General features: G+C 34.3%; 1 protein-coding gene across 2 annotated transcripts in view; it reads right to left on the bottom strand.

Annotated features, from left to right (window-relative positions):
• Nucleotides 1–19375, bottom strand: part of LOC136037267 (calcium-activated chloride channel regulator 2-like) — a 113528-nt gene that overhangs the window by 20085 nt on the left and 74068 nt on the right. For both annotated transcript variants that reach the window (XM_065719905.1, XM_065719911.1), the window contains exons 4-7: nt 12827–12982; nt 4933–5032; nt 2288–2518; nt 132–455 (exon numbers count right to left, since the gene is read on the bottom strand). In XM_065719905.1, the coding sequence (XP_065575977.1) occupies nt 132–455; nt 2288–2518; nt 4933–5032; nt 12827–12982 (811 nt within the window). The remainder of the gene's footprint in view (nt 1–131; nt 456–2287; nt 2519–4932; nt 5033–12826; nt 12983–19375) is intronic.

Genomic DNA, 19375 nt, shown 5'->3' with positions numbered 1-19375 from the left:
TTTTATATATAGTATCTAACGTATTAAAAACTAACGTCTAATTAAAACAAATCTTTTAATAATTTAGGTTAACGATAGCTTAATTTTGAAGGTACTTGAATTCAATTCAATTTGAATATTCAAAAGTTTACCTGAACAGGTAAGTCACCAAATTCTTCACTACTTCCTAGATGGCGCTGAACCGAAGACAAAAGTGCATCACCAAGTCTAATCATCATTGACAAATGTGACGATGATCCAACTCCTTTAGATGGCACTATTTCGGTAAATCCTCCAGTTTCAGAGGCTAGTTGATGTTGATTTTCGGATGTAGCTGCATATGATATAACTGTTATTTTCATTTGCTTATTTCTGGCCAGATTTATAGCTGCATTTAAATCGTTTATGTTTGCAGTTCCACTGGTTATTAGGAGCACGACATTTCCGAATGCAGACCCTCCGTCTTTCTCGAATAACTGAAAAGAAGAAAATATTGCTCAAGTTAATAATCAAGTTCAAGTAAATATTCCTTTAACAAAAACAATCAATATTCAACAGATCTGAAGCAAACATCAAAAAGAAAAAATAGTAATGAAACGTTTTATTTCATTTAACGTTGAAAAAAAGGTAATTGATGGAAAAACTATTTAATGAGTTTACTCATATAAAAATTTGTTGGATTCGATTTGGAAGGAAATAAAATAAAGGTGACAGCCGGAGTAATTGTGCTAAAGGAATCAAGTAATTCGTGGTAACGAACTTTAGGTAAGGAGAGGCGCAGCTCAATAGTAACTAAAACTCTAAAAAATGGAATTTCGTCACCAATATATATAGTTTCTAAAGTTTGAGTTTTTTTCTCAATTCTTTAAGAACGACTACTGAAAAACAAGGGTCAATTAATTAGAACAATTAAACGTTTGACTAAAAAATACTAAAAAACTATAGCTTGGAGAGTGAGGTGTTGAGTTATTAGTGTTTATTAGTTTTTTTATTTATTTTGACGGTTAAAGGTAGCAATACTGACGAATGTGTATCACTCCCCATTCTTTTCTTTTTTTCTTTTTGTTACTGCAAGAAGAACAAATATAACTAAGGCGTATTTTTAGGTACAAATAGACCTAAAACAGATCCAATAAGGGTGAAAATATAGATTCTAAATACTTTAATATATTGATAAATATATATATAATGTTGGTACTATAAAGAGAAGACCAGGGTATATTTCTCTTTTTTTTTAATGCATCACATAATTTTTTCAGGCCAAGTCACATATTATTATCAATTTCCAACAGTCTGAATACTCAACTCATTGTTTTATATACTCAACTGAAAGACTATATGTCCATCAGTAAACTCTAAGGAAAATGTTATCCGGTCCAACTGTCAAGAACCATAACGAAAGAAAGGTTAAGCTGGTTAGGCTATGTTTTGCAGATAAAGGGTGGTATGCTGTGATCTTTTTGCAATCTTGCAGAGACCAAACGGTAAACACAATTCCTCAAATGGGGTGAGCTAGATCCTTTAAATCAAGGAAGAATTTAATAGGACGAAGTCAAGAATAAAACTTGTGTAGCTGTTTGAGCCTCGAGTTAAAACGCACTATACGAATTTTTCAATAATAGTCTTGGTAAGAATACAGTCTATTTTTTTCATACGATAAATCAAAAACATAGATAATGAGATTGGGGCCTCTAGTACAATGATCTTCTCTCATAATATCAATATTAAAAGGGTTTACCCTTCATTTTTTATGTTTTTTGTATTTCTCTGTTTTTTCTTAACCTTGACCCCATCCTCCGAAGAGTCAAATTTTATTTACGTACCTCAGACTACATATAACTTTTGGTTGTCTTACAATCACGCTGATTTTTTTCTGAATATCTTCATTCTGAAACTGTGCACACCTATCACGGATTTATAAAATGGTAAGGTGAAAACAATATAACTAACTTGGGTTAAGGCACACCAGAGTTAAAAGAAGACATACAGCGTAAGAAATTATACCCTTAATTATATTTAAGATTATTATTTATACTTTATCTTGCTTCTATCTACCGTAAATCTTCATTTTCTTTATTTCATACTTGCCAACTCTATTCTTTAAAATCCTTAATTCTTATTTAAATCTTAATTTATGCCTCAACGGAGAAACAAACGAGTTTGATGTCTGTACTGTTGGAAAGAGCATAAAGGGTTAAGGGAATATTGATTATGCGATGTTTTATTAATTTTAGCCCTCTTTTGCTCGTTAATATATTTGATGTCTTAGTTTTGAAAAAAATTAGGAAAAAAAAAATCAATTTCGTACCTTTATACTTTCTCTAATGGCGCATTCAAAGCACTTCTCGGCCATCTTCTCTGGGTAGTCAGGTATCCGCGCCACAATTGATTCTCTATCTTTATCGCTAGATAGTGATGTAAGTGAGTCAGTTTCAGCTTTAGCTTTTGCTGAGAAACGAACAAGTCCGATTTCTGTATTGTTAGGAAGATCATAAAGGACAAATCGACGAGCTGCAATTCTTATAAACTTCCAGTTGTCCTAAAACAAATTATAATATGAATGGAGGAAAAAATTGCACAAAGAGTTACTATTCAATTTTAAAAAAAGACAAAATTGTATGTCGAACTAGAAAATAGACGAATTATAGTTGTTATGAATGGTTTGTTTTTGTTTTTTACTGGTAAAGGGTGCAGGTTTATTATCCCTTTATTATCCATAAATCGTGGCAAAAGGAATGCAAAATGTTGTTACCAAGACAGAATTTGACTCCTGTCAGAATATGCCTTCATTTCTATTCTTCAGTTTTCTTCTGGTATATCATTCATGCGGTATAATATTCAATTACAAGTTCCTGCAATGTAAAACTTCCTGGTCCAATTTGAAATTCCTCAATAAAGAAATTCAGAAAAGACAGTAGTTTTAAGATTAAATAATGAAACTGGGAATATTTTATTATTTTTCTCCAGTATAGGAAATTCACTTTGAATGGGGAGATCAGGGTTGAGGCACCCTTACAATCCTAAATTTTCCCAAACCTCTGGATACGTTTAGCACAAATATAACTTGCTTTGTGAATCCCCCCCACCCCCACGAAAAAATTACTGAGTAACTTTCTTCAAATTATATAGTAATCAAGAACATATCCTAGATTTTGTTTTTCAGGGAGTGGGAGAGGTTACAAAAATACTCGTAGAAACATATCAAACATTTTCTTATGTGGATTTTTCTTACGTTTATGGTCCGGAAAACTATTTTGGGGGAGGGAGTTCAAACCCGGTAGTCCTATCCTCCTGAATACGGCTTTGATATTAATCAAGCATTACTTAAATTTAAGTGCTTAATATAGCTTTGGTTCGATTTTGATTTCTGATTACGCTCCCTTCCTCTCAAAGAAATTTCTTTAATAAACCAAGAAAGTAATCGACTGCAAAGTTAGTTTGTTGTAAACTTGCACGTACTTATGGTAACCTTAAAGGAGGTGAAAATGTGGCCAGATTTTAAAATAGACTCTACAAGTACGATCTCCTAAAATGTGACCAGTTATTTTCCTAAATGGCAAATTGAGATGCACTGATAAAACAGATTGCTGTAAAGAACAGTCGCAGAAGAATATTGTAAAAACAACCAAATTTACATCTTTAACTAGAAGATTCGAAATCAGGATGAGACGGCCAACGGAGTAGGGAGGATTTTATACTAAATGAGTGCCAAAACCCTTGGAACCTAAACAACAGCCTGCAAAATATTATTTTTACTTTATCAATTTTATTTTTTTTTCAAAAAAGAAGCAGTTTACTTGCATTTCAAAATGGGACTGAAAAAGGTCAATAGGACTGTGTTTCGTACTTGGAATGATTTAAGAAAGAAAAATTACGTTTTTCTAAGCCAAGCGACCATTTTTCACCGTGTATGCACTTGCCGTCAATAGTAAATATTTTCATTTGAATAATTGAATTAATATCATTTGTGAAACAGAAGGTCAAAGCTTGCTTAGATAAGAATTTCTCAGCGTATACTTCAAAACCTAGTTGTAATTTAAAGAAAATGGGAAATAAACAATTTAATTTGATCCAATCAACGATTAATTTTTACGGAGTGTGTAAAATTAAAAGGTGTAGGTAGAGCTATCAAGTACAAGCTTATTCTGTAGTGAATGGCTACCACATAGATTGCTGCATAAAACATAATTATCTAACGCAGAAATAATCCTAAGAAGGATATCGTTGGATTCCTTAGAATGAAGTTTTGCATACTTAAACAATTAAATGCAGAAAGAGCCAGAGCTGCGTTGGCCTCTGGTGGTTTGAGTATGCGATGATTTGTTAGAATTAGTACGAGAATCCCTCGCAGCAGCAGTTGTCAGAGCTTTGTTGGCCTCATCAAAGTCTGATGCTGAAACGTGTTGTCACACAACAAGTATATTTGCGGTGATGCCACAAATACAGATGAAAAATAATAAATAAAACTAAAGCAAAAAGCAGTTTTGAAGATCTTAGGAAGGCATTAACATATTCGTCACATTTGGATTTTTTTTTCATGTCTACGGTCATAAACGCTCGGCCAAGGTCCGAAGTGATGTTCAAAGAATTGACTGCAAAAGTTTCAAAAATAATCTAACAAAGATATGCTAAGTCTAAGATAGGTATTATCTCTCTCTATGACTATTATTTTATACTTATTAGATCGTTTTTTAGTTACATTGTTTACATGGGTTAATGCCTCCCTACTGGTGATGATTTGGGACTGTCATATAGTCGAAGGACTATTACAGTTGAATAAATCTGTATATACTTCTTCACTTTATTTGAATTTGATTTTACTGTTCATTTTATTCTGGGGTTTCTCGGTTATTTTTAGCCGCACAGGCTGTTGTTTCTTATAAACTAAATTGAACTTAAAAAAACATGGTTTATCTGATTGCCTAGCCGAATGGTTTAGTCATCATGTCTTACCCGATCAATCATGGCTGAACTTGAATCTAAAGCCAACACAAACTTCACTTTTTCCTCACAGAAATATTGGAACTTTGGCATATTAAAGACACTTGACTCCCTGGAATATAGGAAAAAAATTAACTGTGGTTTATCATAATGAATCTTCTTAGAAGTTTTTTTTTATTTAAGCGTAAATGCTAACATATTTATATAAAAACAATATTCACTTTGGTTTTAGAGCAAAGCACTCAACTAAGAATGCATGTGCAACTCTCTTGAATTATTTACGTTCAGCTCTTCACTCTGGTCTGATGCCTGCTGATCTTTTTCTCGATGTTCGAAAAGCATTTGACTCATTAACACACAACATTCTTCTTTTGAAACTATCCCATATTGGTATAAGAGGGAATGCTTATTCTTGATTTCTATCATATTTACCTGGTCGAGTTATCTCGGTTGGTCCGCACTTTTCTAACCCTTCTGGAATAGAATTTGGCGTTCCACAAGGATCTGTCATTGGGCCGATACTCTTTTTAATCTACGTCAATGACATTATTAATGCATTTAAAATTTAAAACCTACCATTTGCTGTCGTCTTTGTCAAATATTATCCGTCACTAATTTTTACAGGAGTTCGTCCTTCCCGGATGCACTTATTTCTTTCGCTGATGACAGTACTCTTGGCACAACTGGTAGAACTGAGACTGATCTTCGTTCAACGATGATAGCGCTTTTTGAAAGAGTTATCCAGTGGTTCAATGTAAATTATCTTGCCTTAAATGTCGGAAAAGCGTGTTTTCTCATTTTCTCCTGAGTCTGAAAAGCTTGCCCTGACTTAAATCAAAATACACGTATCATGAGATTCTCTAAGTAGACCTAAGGATCGTTACGTTTGATTCCTAGGCATCTTGCTTGACGGAAATCTTTCCTTCAAGCATCATATCGGCCACATTAAAATGAAAGTCTCCAGGAGTATTGGAATCCTTGGAAAGCTCAGACACATATTTCCAAGGTCGATTCTTAGAATCGTGTTCTGCAGCATAGTTCAGTCTTATGTTTCATATTGTTCTGTTATTTGAATGTCAACTTTTCCCACGTCTCTGAAACCACTTTCAAAACTTTATGATAAAGCAAGGACTCATATTCAGGAAACTAACCGATCTTAATTTAATTACGTACTACTGTCCATTACCTAAATTTTCCATTATCTTTAACCATTCATTAAATTCTATTGTGCTACATTGAAAAATACATAATATACTTATAAGCTATAAGCTGTAAAATACTTCTAACTTTGTTATTTTCCTTTTCCCAACGTGAAGAAAAAGTTTCACTTCCGAGGCACCATCTGAACTTATTTAAAAATATTCAAAACAAGGTAAAACTATTCTAGAATAAACCCAAAACCCAATTTATGGGAGCTCCTCTTCCATTTATCTAGCAGCTCCTCTTCCATTTATCTAGCGCTCCTTTTCTATTCATCTAGCAGATCTCCTTCCATTTATCGGAGCTCCCCCACCTCGAAACCATACTTGACCTCTGTCATCAATGTAACTTCCAAGATTTGAATCTTGGTTCACCGACTTATCTTCCTATTCTTCCAAAATTTTTCAACTGTGAAAAAAAAAACACTTGGGCCTTAGCTATTCTACTTTTTACATCTACACTGCATCCACCGTTCTTACAAATAATACTCCTTGTCTAATATTCCTAGTCATAGCAACTTAGTCGCTATGAGTTAGGATCTTTACTAAAGCTCTTCTATCAGCTGAATCAAACGTTTGCTCATAATCTATCAAACTGAGGACTAAAGGCCTTTGAAGACTTAGGCACTTCTCGATTATTAATCTAAGAATACGATTTCAGTCGATACATCTTCAACTGTTCCTAAAACTACGCTGATATTCTCTTAAAAATTTATATATAGAATCTCTAAATCTAAAAAGTATCATCCTACTAAGTAATTTCCTCACTATAGAAACCAGGCCAATGCTTATATGATTACCAAAATCACCCGTTTCAATTTTCTTAAGGAAGGATTTAACAAGACTTTTCCTAAAATCACCAGGCACATTCCCCTTTTCAAAATCATATTTTGAAAAGTTTTTTTAAAAAAGACTCTACTTTCATCAATAGCTCATATGGACGACTCTAAAATCGACGACGATCATTTACCAATCACGTGCCAATTATCTTGCTCCATGGCGAGCTCTGTGCAACGTAACTCTCCCAAGTGGTTCTCAAAGTTAAATTGGGAAAATACCAATGTTCCACTTTATGCATTGACATTGTCCCAGTTATTATCATCTATTAAAGTGCCTTTCCACTTATTGCAAACATCTGTTTCTACAACTTCAATTCGGATAGATATCAACTCGTATTATCAGCAAATAGTGTTTTGTCTAAAGTCTGCCGCTAAAATAGATGTACCGTCCGAGTGCGTGCGAACGGGTACTCGCAATCCCTTTTGGAAAGTTGATCCTAAAGTGAAGATGACTAAACAAAAAGCTAAGTTATGGCTCCGTATGTGGATAGCCTGTGACCGTCCTTCTTCTGGTTCAGTATATCAAATAAAACAGAAAACCAAACAAGAGTACAAATATTCCCTGCGTAGAGCAAGACTGAATGCCTGGGATGGTCCTTGTGACAAGAAATCCTGGGATCGTGTTATAAACAGTGTAAAGTGTTCACCTCCAATTAATTCGTCTCTTCGGCTATGTGACTTCGTTTCTCATTATAAAAATATTTTGCTTTCATTTAATATTAATCTCCAAAATCATTTTACAAAGCTTGTCAACTCAGCCCTCCCAATTCGTATCAACCAATCTCAAGTGTTGTCGGTGGAATCTGGTGTTATACTCCGAGCTCTTAAGCAAGTCAATAAGTCTGAGTCTCTCGATAGTGATGGTCTTTGCTTCATGTTTTTTGCTTATGATTGTCCTGAACTGCTGAAGCATTTGCAGTTATTGTTTCAGATGTGTTTGGCACAGTCCATTGTGCCAGATAGTTTTCTATCCGGTTGTATATCTCCCATAGTCAAGAGGGGTAAGGACCCCAGTGCTTGCTCTAATTACCGTCCTATCCCTGTGTCTTGTTTTGTTAGTAAGCTATTTGAATATGTACTGCTGCCGGCCATTAACTCCAAGTGCAATTTTACACCCTTCCAGCTTGGTTTTGGAAAAGGTATGGGCTGCGTTCAAGCTCACCATATTGTGGGTCGGCTAATGAAACAAGCTGTTGCTCAAAAAAGTCCCCTGTATTGTTGGACTGTTGACATATCTAGCGCTTTTGACAATGTAATTCATTCAAATGCTTTGTTTTCTCTAGCAGCCTCAGGTGTTAACCCTTCTATTGTTTCCGTGCTTAAGTATTGGTATGCTAATTCTTCAGTTAGGGTGAAGTGGAATGGTACTGTAGGGGAGTATATTCCTGTTAAAAAAGGCGTGAGGTAAGGTGCCGTGTTATCCCCAATCATATTTAAATGTGTTTTAGCTTCGTGTCTCCAACGTCTTCAACCGACAATTTTTTACAATGATAATTTAGACATTAGTCACGTTGCATATGCTGATGATGTTCTGCTTCTTAGCCGGACAAAACATAGTCTAATTACCAACTTTTACCGACTTTCAGCCGCACTATACACAGTAGGCCTTTCAGTTAATGCCTCCAAATGTGAGTTTTTGTGTTTTGGGAGTCCTCCACCAGCATAACCTCTTTGCTTGGGTTCTTCAACTATACCATGTTCAGCAAGTATTAAATGGTTGGGTCTCTTTTTTTCCACGTCACTTTCGTCTATTTGCTCCGCTATTACGTCCAGCGTTCTGAAAAGTATGCGGGTTGGATACGCAAAAATTTCACCAAATCGTGGTCGGTATAACCGAAAAGGACTATGCCGTCTTTGTTCTAGTTTTGGTGCCCCTGCTGGTTTTTTTATTTCTGGTTTTGCTTTCCTCCTTCGCAAGAAGGATACAAAGAAAATACGCTCAGGATATTTTAAGTATTGCAAGTATTTGCTGCGTCTCCCTCGGTGGTATCGGAATTATACAGTCGTTTCTAAATTTGACATCCTTGATGCGCCCTCGCGACTGAAACACTTATCTAAAGATATATGTCTTAAAACTCGGGAAATGATTGGTGTTTTTGACCCTCTTTGGTATTTTTTTGATTGAGGTAATTTACTTATGTTGTATGTTGTTATGCTGCTATGTTATTTATTTTGTTATGTTTTTTGTCTTGTTTTTTGTGTGTTTACTCCACAGTTTAATGTACTTTGTGGGTTATAAATAAATTATTGTTATTATTATTATTTCATCAGTAACTTACCTCTAACCTCACAACCACCATACTAAAAAATTCATTTACCACACTATCAGCACCAGGAGCTTTATTAATTTTTAATCATATTGCTAATTCTTCCTCACAAAATAAATCTTCCTTCACATTCAAAGTGTCACAAACTTTTTCATTTTATACTATGCCTTTTCCTGTAATTCACGATTTAGCATATTCTCAATATGTTCTACCCATCTTTCTTTAATTCTTTCCTTCTCACTAATTGTGGCTGCGTTCCTATCTTTAACTGGCAAAAGTCCAGATTGACTATTCTCTTTCAATTTATTAGCATGCCCGCACAACATTTTACTATTATGCTGTCTTGCTTCATTTTCCTAATTTTCGGCAATTTTACCCGTTGCCTCCACTTCACACTTCTTTAATTCATATTTTAATGCTTTTCCCAATATCTTTATATTCCTCTTATTTTCATATGATCTATCTCAAATAAATCTTGCACATGCCCCTCTTCCACTCTATTAAATAAAAAGCATTTAAACTAAAATTCCAAGCTGTGTTTCTAACTTTCTTCCTAAGACACCATCATCGACTATCACAAACTATTTCTTAAAATTATGCTATCCATCTTCTACACTGTCAAATTAAAAACTTTCCGATTTAGCATCCAACTGTTCCTGGAAACTTTTTTTCAAATTTTCATCGTAGAGTATACCAGCGTCATAACTTCCCAGAAGGTGGTTATGCTTCTGAAATGTCAGCTTCAAATTAACGCTAGACACTACTAAATACTTATCTTTATTTTTAACACCAATAACAGCACTCATGTATACACTAGTATCTTGTATCGATCCTGCCAGTTTTCGGTCTACATTAACAATCAATAAAGTTAGCTGTCTAACCATCATGTGAATACTATGTTAACTTACATTTTACACAATTACATTTTACGACCAAACACCGTATTGATTATAACTAGATTGGTGTATCTACAAAATTGCAGCAGTATTTAACCATTGCTGTTTTCTTTTCCTGTATCAATTTATCTAGACTAGGGTACCATCTAACCTTATATCCACCGAACTGGGCATTAGAATCCACTAACAAAAATACCACATTTCTACCTGGAACCCTGCCTGTTTGTTCCTGTAGCTGTAAATAAAATTTATCTGAGTCAATACTATCTCCATTAGTCAGTTCTACAGGGCACATGCTACTATGACAGCTACCCTGCTTTTTTTAATCCCAAGATTAGCAACTAGTATCTTAATATTAATACCTTTCAAACCTAAACAAGAATTGGTAGCTTCATTATTCATTATGAGCCCAACTCCTTGCATATGTGCCCCATCCTTTGGGCCTGAATAAATAATAAATTCTATATCACCAAATTTCATGTTTCCTACCCTTGGGATATTCGTTACATCTTCAATCATTAAAATTTATATTATATAATCTGGATTAGTATATAATCTAATTACAGGTCATAAGACGTTTTCAATTCCATTATCTGCTTTTGCATGAAGGTTAAGACCAAGATTCACAAAACAAAATTCAAGTCTGTTTGACTATTTAAAAAGGAGGTGAAATATGCGTTTGATAGATTTTGCCAAAATAATTTGTGATGTTTTAGCTACATTAATACCATCTTTCTTATCATTGAAAAACCTTTATAAATCATTGATTGGTCGGATAAATTAAAACCCTAAATTTTAAGCTTAGGCAAGCCACAAAATTACACATAAAGTAACTCTTGCGATGATCATAAAAAAGCTTTTTAATTCTGATTTATTGCTACTTTTATTATACCCTGTGAAACGCTTAGACTTTTATAATACAAAGATTAAAAAGTTATAGCTTCTTGTCCACTATCAACTATAAAATATACAAAATCGAAAATTGATGGTCGGGAATGAAGTAATCTCATTAATATCCTAGCCTATCTAATTGAAACCTTTAAAAAAATTCACACAGAATCGATGTTCCTTTGTCTAGAAAATAAACGAATTCCTGAAATTATGTTTGGTTCTCAAATGTGAGCTTTAATACGAATCACGCAAAAACTTTTAAATAAATAACCAGATTTTTACGGTAATTATAAATATGCAAAATTCATTAACTTTAGATTTAACTATCAAAAACTATGACTCTGCGAAAATTTGCTTAGTGTAAAAAAAAGGGGGGGGGGGGCAGAACGGCCAAGAAAGAAAACCTTTATAAAAACCACACTGAAAAATATACAATACTATAAACAACAAATACCCAAATATTTGATCAAGTTTGAAAAAAGACGTATTTTTAGAGGCAAATATACTTTAAAAGACTAGTTAGATTTTTAATTTCGTTCTTTTTTTTCAATTATGTTATAATCTGTATAATATTTTTTTTCTTTGGTGATTAACTGAAATAGTACATTTGCTTTCTGTACTTAAAGTTAAATAGTATTTCCAAGGTCTCCGCGGAAAAAGTAAAAAAAAAAAAAAATAGGCAGATGCCTAGCGATCATTTGAATGTTTTGTGAAGTGCAAAATGCTTTCAAAGTAACTTCTGCTTGCTATTTACCCGTTTCACCGTTTACTTGTTGTGGGAAAACCTGAGTGCTTTTCAATTTAATCTACTAAATCGTATAAATAACGCTAGTCAAAGTAGCTTTTATAGGACTTTTCTTAGATTAAAAAGCATGAGTCAGAGCAAAAAAAAAACAAAAAAAAAACGGAAGTCTCTACTATTAGCTCCTATATTGGTTACTGTACTAAGCTTAAGAGTTTAAGTTTAGGTTTAAATTAAATTTTGGCTTAAAGACTAATTAAAAATTAAAATCAAGGTTTCAATTTTGTAATTAGGCACTAAAAAATATAGGTACATTCGCTAAAAGTTTAATCTTATTGCGATATCCTTTGATCATTAGCAAAATGGGGCACCAAAAATAGAACATCTACATGATCTTTAGGTGGAGGTTCAATGATCTTTTCAACAGGGTTGATGATTATGATAAGTAAAATGCATTTTCTAGGCAGCTTTTAACAGGGAAAGGGGCATTACCAGGGGTTATGCATGTCAAAACTCCCCTAATTCTGTGTAAAAGAGCAAATTGGTTTTTTTAATTCATAGCATGTAAAGTCTCAGACATAACTTAAAAGAAAAACTTTTTCGCATGCTGACCAATGGTCTAATTACAAAGGCGCCGATCTCCTGATTCGATGCCTTCGGCTGGGAGTGCAATGCATGGTTAGGGGCAAATCATCCAATGCTTCCCGTGTTTTTCTTCCAAATTTCTCCAGTTACCCATTTAGAGCTGGGTCGACTCCGACTGAGCTTACAGGGTCATACAATTGACCCCCGCTCCAAACCGAACCGTTAAAACAAAAGTTTGTTTAACATGTAGGCCACCCAAGTACAGACATTTTTTTCGGTAGAGGTTAATAATGAATTTTTTTTTGGGGATAGTTTGAATAAAAAGTACCTAGAAATTCAGAAAATTTTTGAATTGTGGGGGGTCACAAGGATCACTCCCTGTGTACACCCTTGACTTAAGATACTCTATGTTGAAACTGATTCAACGCCCAACCTTTGCTTAGAACATTATCAGAGATTTGCCACGGAAGATTGCAATTTACTTTACCTGTTTCTTATATCAACATGGTCGAATATAACGCTCTTTACTGTCTCTCTATTGCAAAGTATATTATGCTTAGTGGGTGGATAGCCTTCGGGTTTGCAAGAATCAAAGGAACATTTCTCCGAATCTTCTGTGTTGCAGGCGATACCGGACGTTGTCCTATAAGATATAATTGCATTTACCTTAAAATGTTTCAAATGAATAAAAACACGTTTATTAGTAAAAAAAAAGACAAGCGCTCAAACAATCAAACTAATCATTAGTCGTAATTTAAGACTTTAAAGATGATTTGTATACTTAAACCCAAGTGGATTGGATAGAGCCTAAGACTCTATGAGAGTGGAGATAGAGCAAAATCAAAAGACACTACGCGTATCTAAGTTCTGAGTTCTGACTTCTTTATTTAACAATAAATTTCATAAACAAAAAACTACTTCAAGACAATCTCGCCCATATGGATTAATGGCCGGGAAAGAATAGGGGAGAAACAAAATACCAACACAAAAATGTAAGCAAAATCCAAAAAATCGAGTCCCCAAAAATGACAAGCTAGACAGAAGGTAGCACATGATTTCACCAACTCAATTAGATATCCAACTCAGTCCAGAGACATCAACTCCAGAGGAAAGCGGAAAAAAAACCTTATTTACTAGTTAGAAATTCTCTAACATAATTTTGAACATACCAAACGAGCGGCAGCTTCGTGCGAACTCTGGGAGCGTGTTCCAGATCCTGTTGCAAGCTGTCAGAGGGTTGAAGTCAGACCTCACTGATGGAGTATGAAGAATCTGTAAATTATTGTAAGTACGGAGATGATAAGTCGATTGATCAGAAACAAAAGATATATTATTACATAGGGCAGCAGGAAGATGGCCGTGCAACTGTAAAAAAAAAGAAAAGAAAGAAGAACAAGAAAGGAAATAGAGAGATTTCAAATCAAGCAAGGAATTAAGTGAAGATTGGTTAGTTTCCTCAATAAGAGTCCCTGCTTTATCCTAAAGTTTTGAAAGTGGCTTCAGAGACGAGGGAAAAAGTTGAAATTCAAATGACAGAACAATATGAAACATAAGACTGAACTAGGCTGCAGAACACGATTCTAAGAATCGAACCTGGAAATATGTGTCCAACCGTTCTAAGGATTTAAAGACTCATGGAGAATTTCATTTTAATCAGGTCAATATGATGCTTGAAGGAAAGATTTCCATCAAGCAAGATGACTCGGAATCGAACGTAACAATCCTTAGGTATACTTAGAGAACCTCTTGATACGTGTATTTTGATTTAAGTCAGGGCAAGCTTTTCAGACTCAGGAGAAAATGAGAAAACACGCTTTTCCGACATTTAAGGCAAGATAATTTACATTGAACCACTGGATAACTCTTTCAAAAAGGGCTATCATCTTTGACCTATGATCAGTTTCGGTTCTATCAGTTGTGCCAAGAGTATTGTCATCAGCAAAAGCAATAAGTGCGTCCGGGAAGGACGAACTCCTGTAACAATTAGTGACGGATAATGGTTGACAAAGATGGTAGGTTTTAAATTTTTAACCGCATTAATAAGGTGATTGACGTAGATTAAAAAGAGTATCGGCCCAATGACAGATCCTTGTGGAACGCCAAACTCTATTCCAGAAGGGCTAGAAAAGTGCGGATCAACCGAGATAGCTCGACCAGATAAATATGATAGAAACCAAGAATAAGCATTCCCTCTTATACTATTATGGGACAGTTTCAAAAGAAGAGTGTTGTGCGTTAAAGAGTCAAATGCTTTTCGAACATCGAGAAAAAGATGAGCAGGTATCAGACCAGAATGAAGAGCTGAATGTAAATAATTCAAGAGGAGTTGTACATGCATGCTCAGTTGAGTGCTTCGCCCTAAAACCAGACTGAAAATCATGAAAGTGCTTAGAATTGAGAAAATTAAACAGTCGAGAAACATAGCTTTTCAAAAATTTTACTAAACACTGATACAAGAGATATGGGACGATAATTTACAAGATCGTGCCTTGGTCCACCTTTAAAAAGAATAATAACACGAGCACGCTTTAAAGTACTTGGAAAGACACCATTTTCCAAAGAAAGATTGACAAGTCTCGTGAGGGCAGACACGATGGCAGGAAGAATGAACTTGACAACCTTAGTCGAAATACGGTCTGGGCCAGAAGATGAAAAACCCCTTAAACCATTGACAATTCTGGCTATTTCAGCTTCAGAGACAGGTTCCAATGCCATTGATTTAGGACAAGGTGGTCCAAGGTAAGACCTAAGTCATTAGAATAGCCAGTTTGTATAGTCTTGACAACAGCTTGTCTGTTCATTGATATTCACCCCTTCCCCAAAATATTCCAAAAAAGCCCTTTCTTTTTGAAATCGCTTTTTTGTTGTTGAAACAATTGAAAATAACAAAATTAGGCCCCTAGTTTCTAAGAAACCATTTTTGCCCTCCTTTTCTGCACTTCCATGAACTAACTCCAATGCCTCTGGTGAGAAAATACACGGGTCTAAAACACGGAAAATTCATTAGCGTGTTCAGTATTCATTAGTATACCTGGTATTTCGTTTAAGACAACCATAGTTGACTGGCAACACGACATTAGCACCAAAGCAGTACATTTGTGCCCTTTTTCGTTTAATTTCGAAATCATAGTAAAATATTTTACATTCAGACAATTTATAGTATTTTATCTATAAATCCTTGCACACTTCAGTACATTTTGATTGTATTCGCCAGGTCGGGAGTTGCTTTTTCGAGTTTTCAGACTTCTCCTCAGTCAGCTCCTAGGGATCAAACAGTTTGTGGTAACGAACTGTAAGTGAGGAGCGATGCGGCTTGTTGCTATTGCGGTTGCTATTGCAACCGAAACCGTAAGAAATAGAGTCTTAATAATAAAAGATATATCAAAAGAGTAAAATTTTGATCCTTATTCAAAATAAATAAAACTCATGAAGTTTAATGCTACCCATCAAAAGTTAAGAGCCTGAGAATCGCCTAATTTTTTAAAAAAGGGAAAAATACTCCAAAAAATCAAGTAATCTTAATGAAAATTACATCATAAGATTCAGAATATAAGAGAACCTAACTGTAGAAGTTTCAAGCTGCTATACACAAAAATGTGGAATTTTGATTTTTTTGCCAGAAGCAAGATCACATTTTTCCCAGGGGTATTTTCCTAAAGGTATTCGAATCGAACCAGTGATCCTACAAGATCGAGAGAGGGCTCATTTCATCAGAAATCAAAAGTTTTAGTGCCCGTTTTAAGTGACCAAAAATATTGGAGGGTACTACCCCTCACTCCAACCCCCCATTTTACCCAAAATTGTCCAATAAAAATTTTGAGACATCCATTTTCTTCAGAATAGTCGGAAGATCTAATATCTATATCTTTGAGAATGTTTGACCCCCACAGCCCCACGGAAAGGCTGCAAGTTATGAAATTTGCCCATTGCTTACATACAGTATTGGCTATTGGGCAAAAATATATTTTTTTTTGGGGGGGGGAGGTCTGGTGGAAAGATCTTTCCATGGAGAAGCTTTCGTGGGGGAAGGGAATTTTCCATGGGAGGGAGCTGGATTTTCCAGCATTAATTAAAAAAACTATCAGAAATTAAATTGAAAAAACAAATATTTTTAGCTAAAAGTAAGGAGCAGCATTAAAACTTAAGATGAATAGAAATTATTATGTCTCTGAGGGTGTTACCCCCTCCTCACTAGCTTGCTCTTTACGCTAAATTGTTTTGAATTTGTTAAAAAGTTTATTATTCTAACTAAACGATCCTTGTTTATCAGGAGTCATTCTTAAATGATTGGAACGAAAACTCAAGCTCTAGTGTGAACAGTGAGATATTGAGGATGGGGCAACCCCCCCCCCCATATACGTCATTATTTCTGTTTGTTTTAAGTTTTAACGTTGCTCCTTACTTTTAGTCGAAAGACTTGTTTTTTTATTTAATATAAGAAAGAGAGGAGGGTGAAAGAGCGTTTAAAATCAGTGAGTGAGTGGGTGAAGAAATCAGCGGGAAAAATATTATTTGATTTTCAGTTTATCCCAGTGCTTTTTAAGGTGAAATGTTAGCTAACATACAATCCTATAATTGTGCCACATGAGTCTTTTGTATTACAATTTGATCAGAAAAGAGGTTCAATCAAACTGCTAGCAATGCAAAATATTAGTAGAAAAGCAAAACATATTTTTTATTTATTTCACAAACATATATAAACGATAAGAACTAAAACAACTAAGGGACCCTTACCCTTAGGGTCGATATGACTTTCTTTATACGTTTTTATCGGTGTACCAATCATGACTGGACCATATGGCCCATTTGATGACTACAAGGACTTTATCTGTGAGTAAACACCAAACAAACATCAAGCCTGAGATGAGTTTGGCTCCCTCAAAATATAATTTATGAAAAGGCAGAGGCAATACGCATGGTTTCCCAGGTAGAAATTTAAAAACTTTGGCTCAAAACTGGACGTCTGTGTTCTCAACCCAAACAGAAGAATAGTCATCAATCATTATCACTCATAAGAGTCGAGTAGGTCTCTACCTATGTATTGCTGCCAATAAAATTTTGAGATAATAGTATTTCATGTATTGAACCGAAAATGAACATACAATATTCATAGCCATTTTAGTAAAGGCTTTAGCTAATGGTAATAATATAATAGTGGTTAGTTTAGGGGGGTTTACACCAAGCTAAGGCAAATACAGCTAGGGTTCATACTTTTTGAAAACACAGTAGGCAAGAACGTTCCAAAAGTCTTTTTTCAAAACCGGTCCCCAGCCTACTAAAACATTCTTGAGAATTTACTACTGTTTGTATAATTTTTGACATTTCCCGTAAAAGCTGTCAAAATTTTTATTTGTCAAAGTTTTTCTCCCTCCTCCCCGCAAAACAAGTAACTGCGTACATGTCTAATACGAAGTGGATTGAATGGTTGTCAAAATATTTTTGGTTTTGCAATCACAATTCTTTATTCTAATTAAAAGCCGCAATCATTTAATAAATATGAGAATATCGGCAATTGATATCCTAAACTTTGCTAATGGGCCCCATATATAATGATGACGGGTTATAGTTCATAGCCTTTTTCATATGATTGAAAGTGACTTGAAACGGTTAAAGATACCAAATACGGATTCATGCTTTTTAATAGCTTACTAACTCATGTATAATTAAATTCCTTTATGTTCTGTTGCATTCGAATAAGAGTAAAATCAGTAACTAGTATTCTTGTTAACCTTAATTGATTTTGTCATTTCTAAATTAGTAAAACATTTGTTCTTCTTAAAGCGGTACCGAATATGGCATTGAATTTCTGAAATGTGACACCAATGCTGTTAAGCTTTTCGTATTTTTTTTCTTGTGTCACTAACCACTTAACAGGATTATTTTATCAATTTTTAGTCAAGCGTTCATTTGAAAAAAAAGGAAAACTTATTAGACCTGTATGAAACTAGATTTAAGGGTTGCAGGGTAGAACACAGAGGGCAAAATCACATTAGATATAAGGCTAAGCGAAATCAGATAGAAGACTAGTGGTCACAAAACCGGATTTATTTTAATTTCAGATGGGGGAATTAAAAGTAGGAATGAAGATAGTGAATATAAAATGCTGTTGAAAAATGGATTTGTTTTCTAAATATGATCGTAAGCTGAGATCAAAATCCTGGCAATGTATTGCCATTTACCAATACATTATACCATCACACTTTATTTATCTTTACTGTAACTTATTTAGATAATGTTCTAAAACTTAAATTCAGGTGGTCAGAGACGTTTTAGCTAGATAGTTTCTACATAAAAGTGCTTGCTATGATCAATATCAATATTCATACAATCACGTACAAAAAATTGTTCCAGGATTACTGGAACAATTTTCAGTATGTAATTGTAAAATATTGATATTGATTATAATAAGCACTTTTATCTTTACTATAATAAATTACGCCAGGATTACTGGAACAGTTTTTAGTACGTGATTTTATGAATATTGATATAGATTATAGTAAGCAATTTTATTTTTTTTTGCTAGCGGTTCTTTTTGCGGCAGAAAAACACAGAATCTCTTGATTTCAATCCTTTTTTACCACGATATACAATGCTGTATCTAGTGAGTGGGGGTTTCAGCCCCCCCACCGAAATGTTTGACTCTTAAAAACGTAACAAAAATGGATAAAAACATATAAACACATTTTGTATGCGTTTTCTAAAGTTCCTTTGTGTAGCCCCCCCTCCTCCGAAAATAATAACCTTCAGAGCAAAAATCCTTGATACAGCCCTGAGGATATTACATGTATTTTTCATATTCTGCAGTTTGTTTTTTATCTTCCAAATTCATTAACTAGTGTTATAGAAACTATTTTAAAAGTTTATGCATTGTTATTAAAAATTAAAATTAATTTTTATACATATTTCATTTGTCTTTTATTTTTTACTAATTTAAGTTAATTAGCTATTAAATATAGATATGGGCTAACTTTAAAGCTAATTTTCGCATACCGAAAGCAACTTTGATATTCTCATTTAAAAACACAAAGAGTTCGTT

The sequence above is a fragment of the Artemia franciscana genome, chromosome 2 (assembly GCF_032884065.1).
Source record: "Artemia franciscana chromosome 2, ASM3288406v1, whole genome shotgun sequence".
NCBI lineage: Eukaryota > Metazoa > Arthropoda > Branchiopoda > Anostraca > Artemiidae > Artemia > Artemia franciscana.
This window is presented reverse-complemented; position numbering and strand designations above follow the sequence as displayed.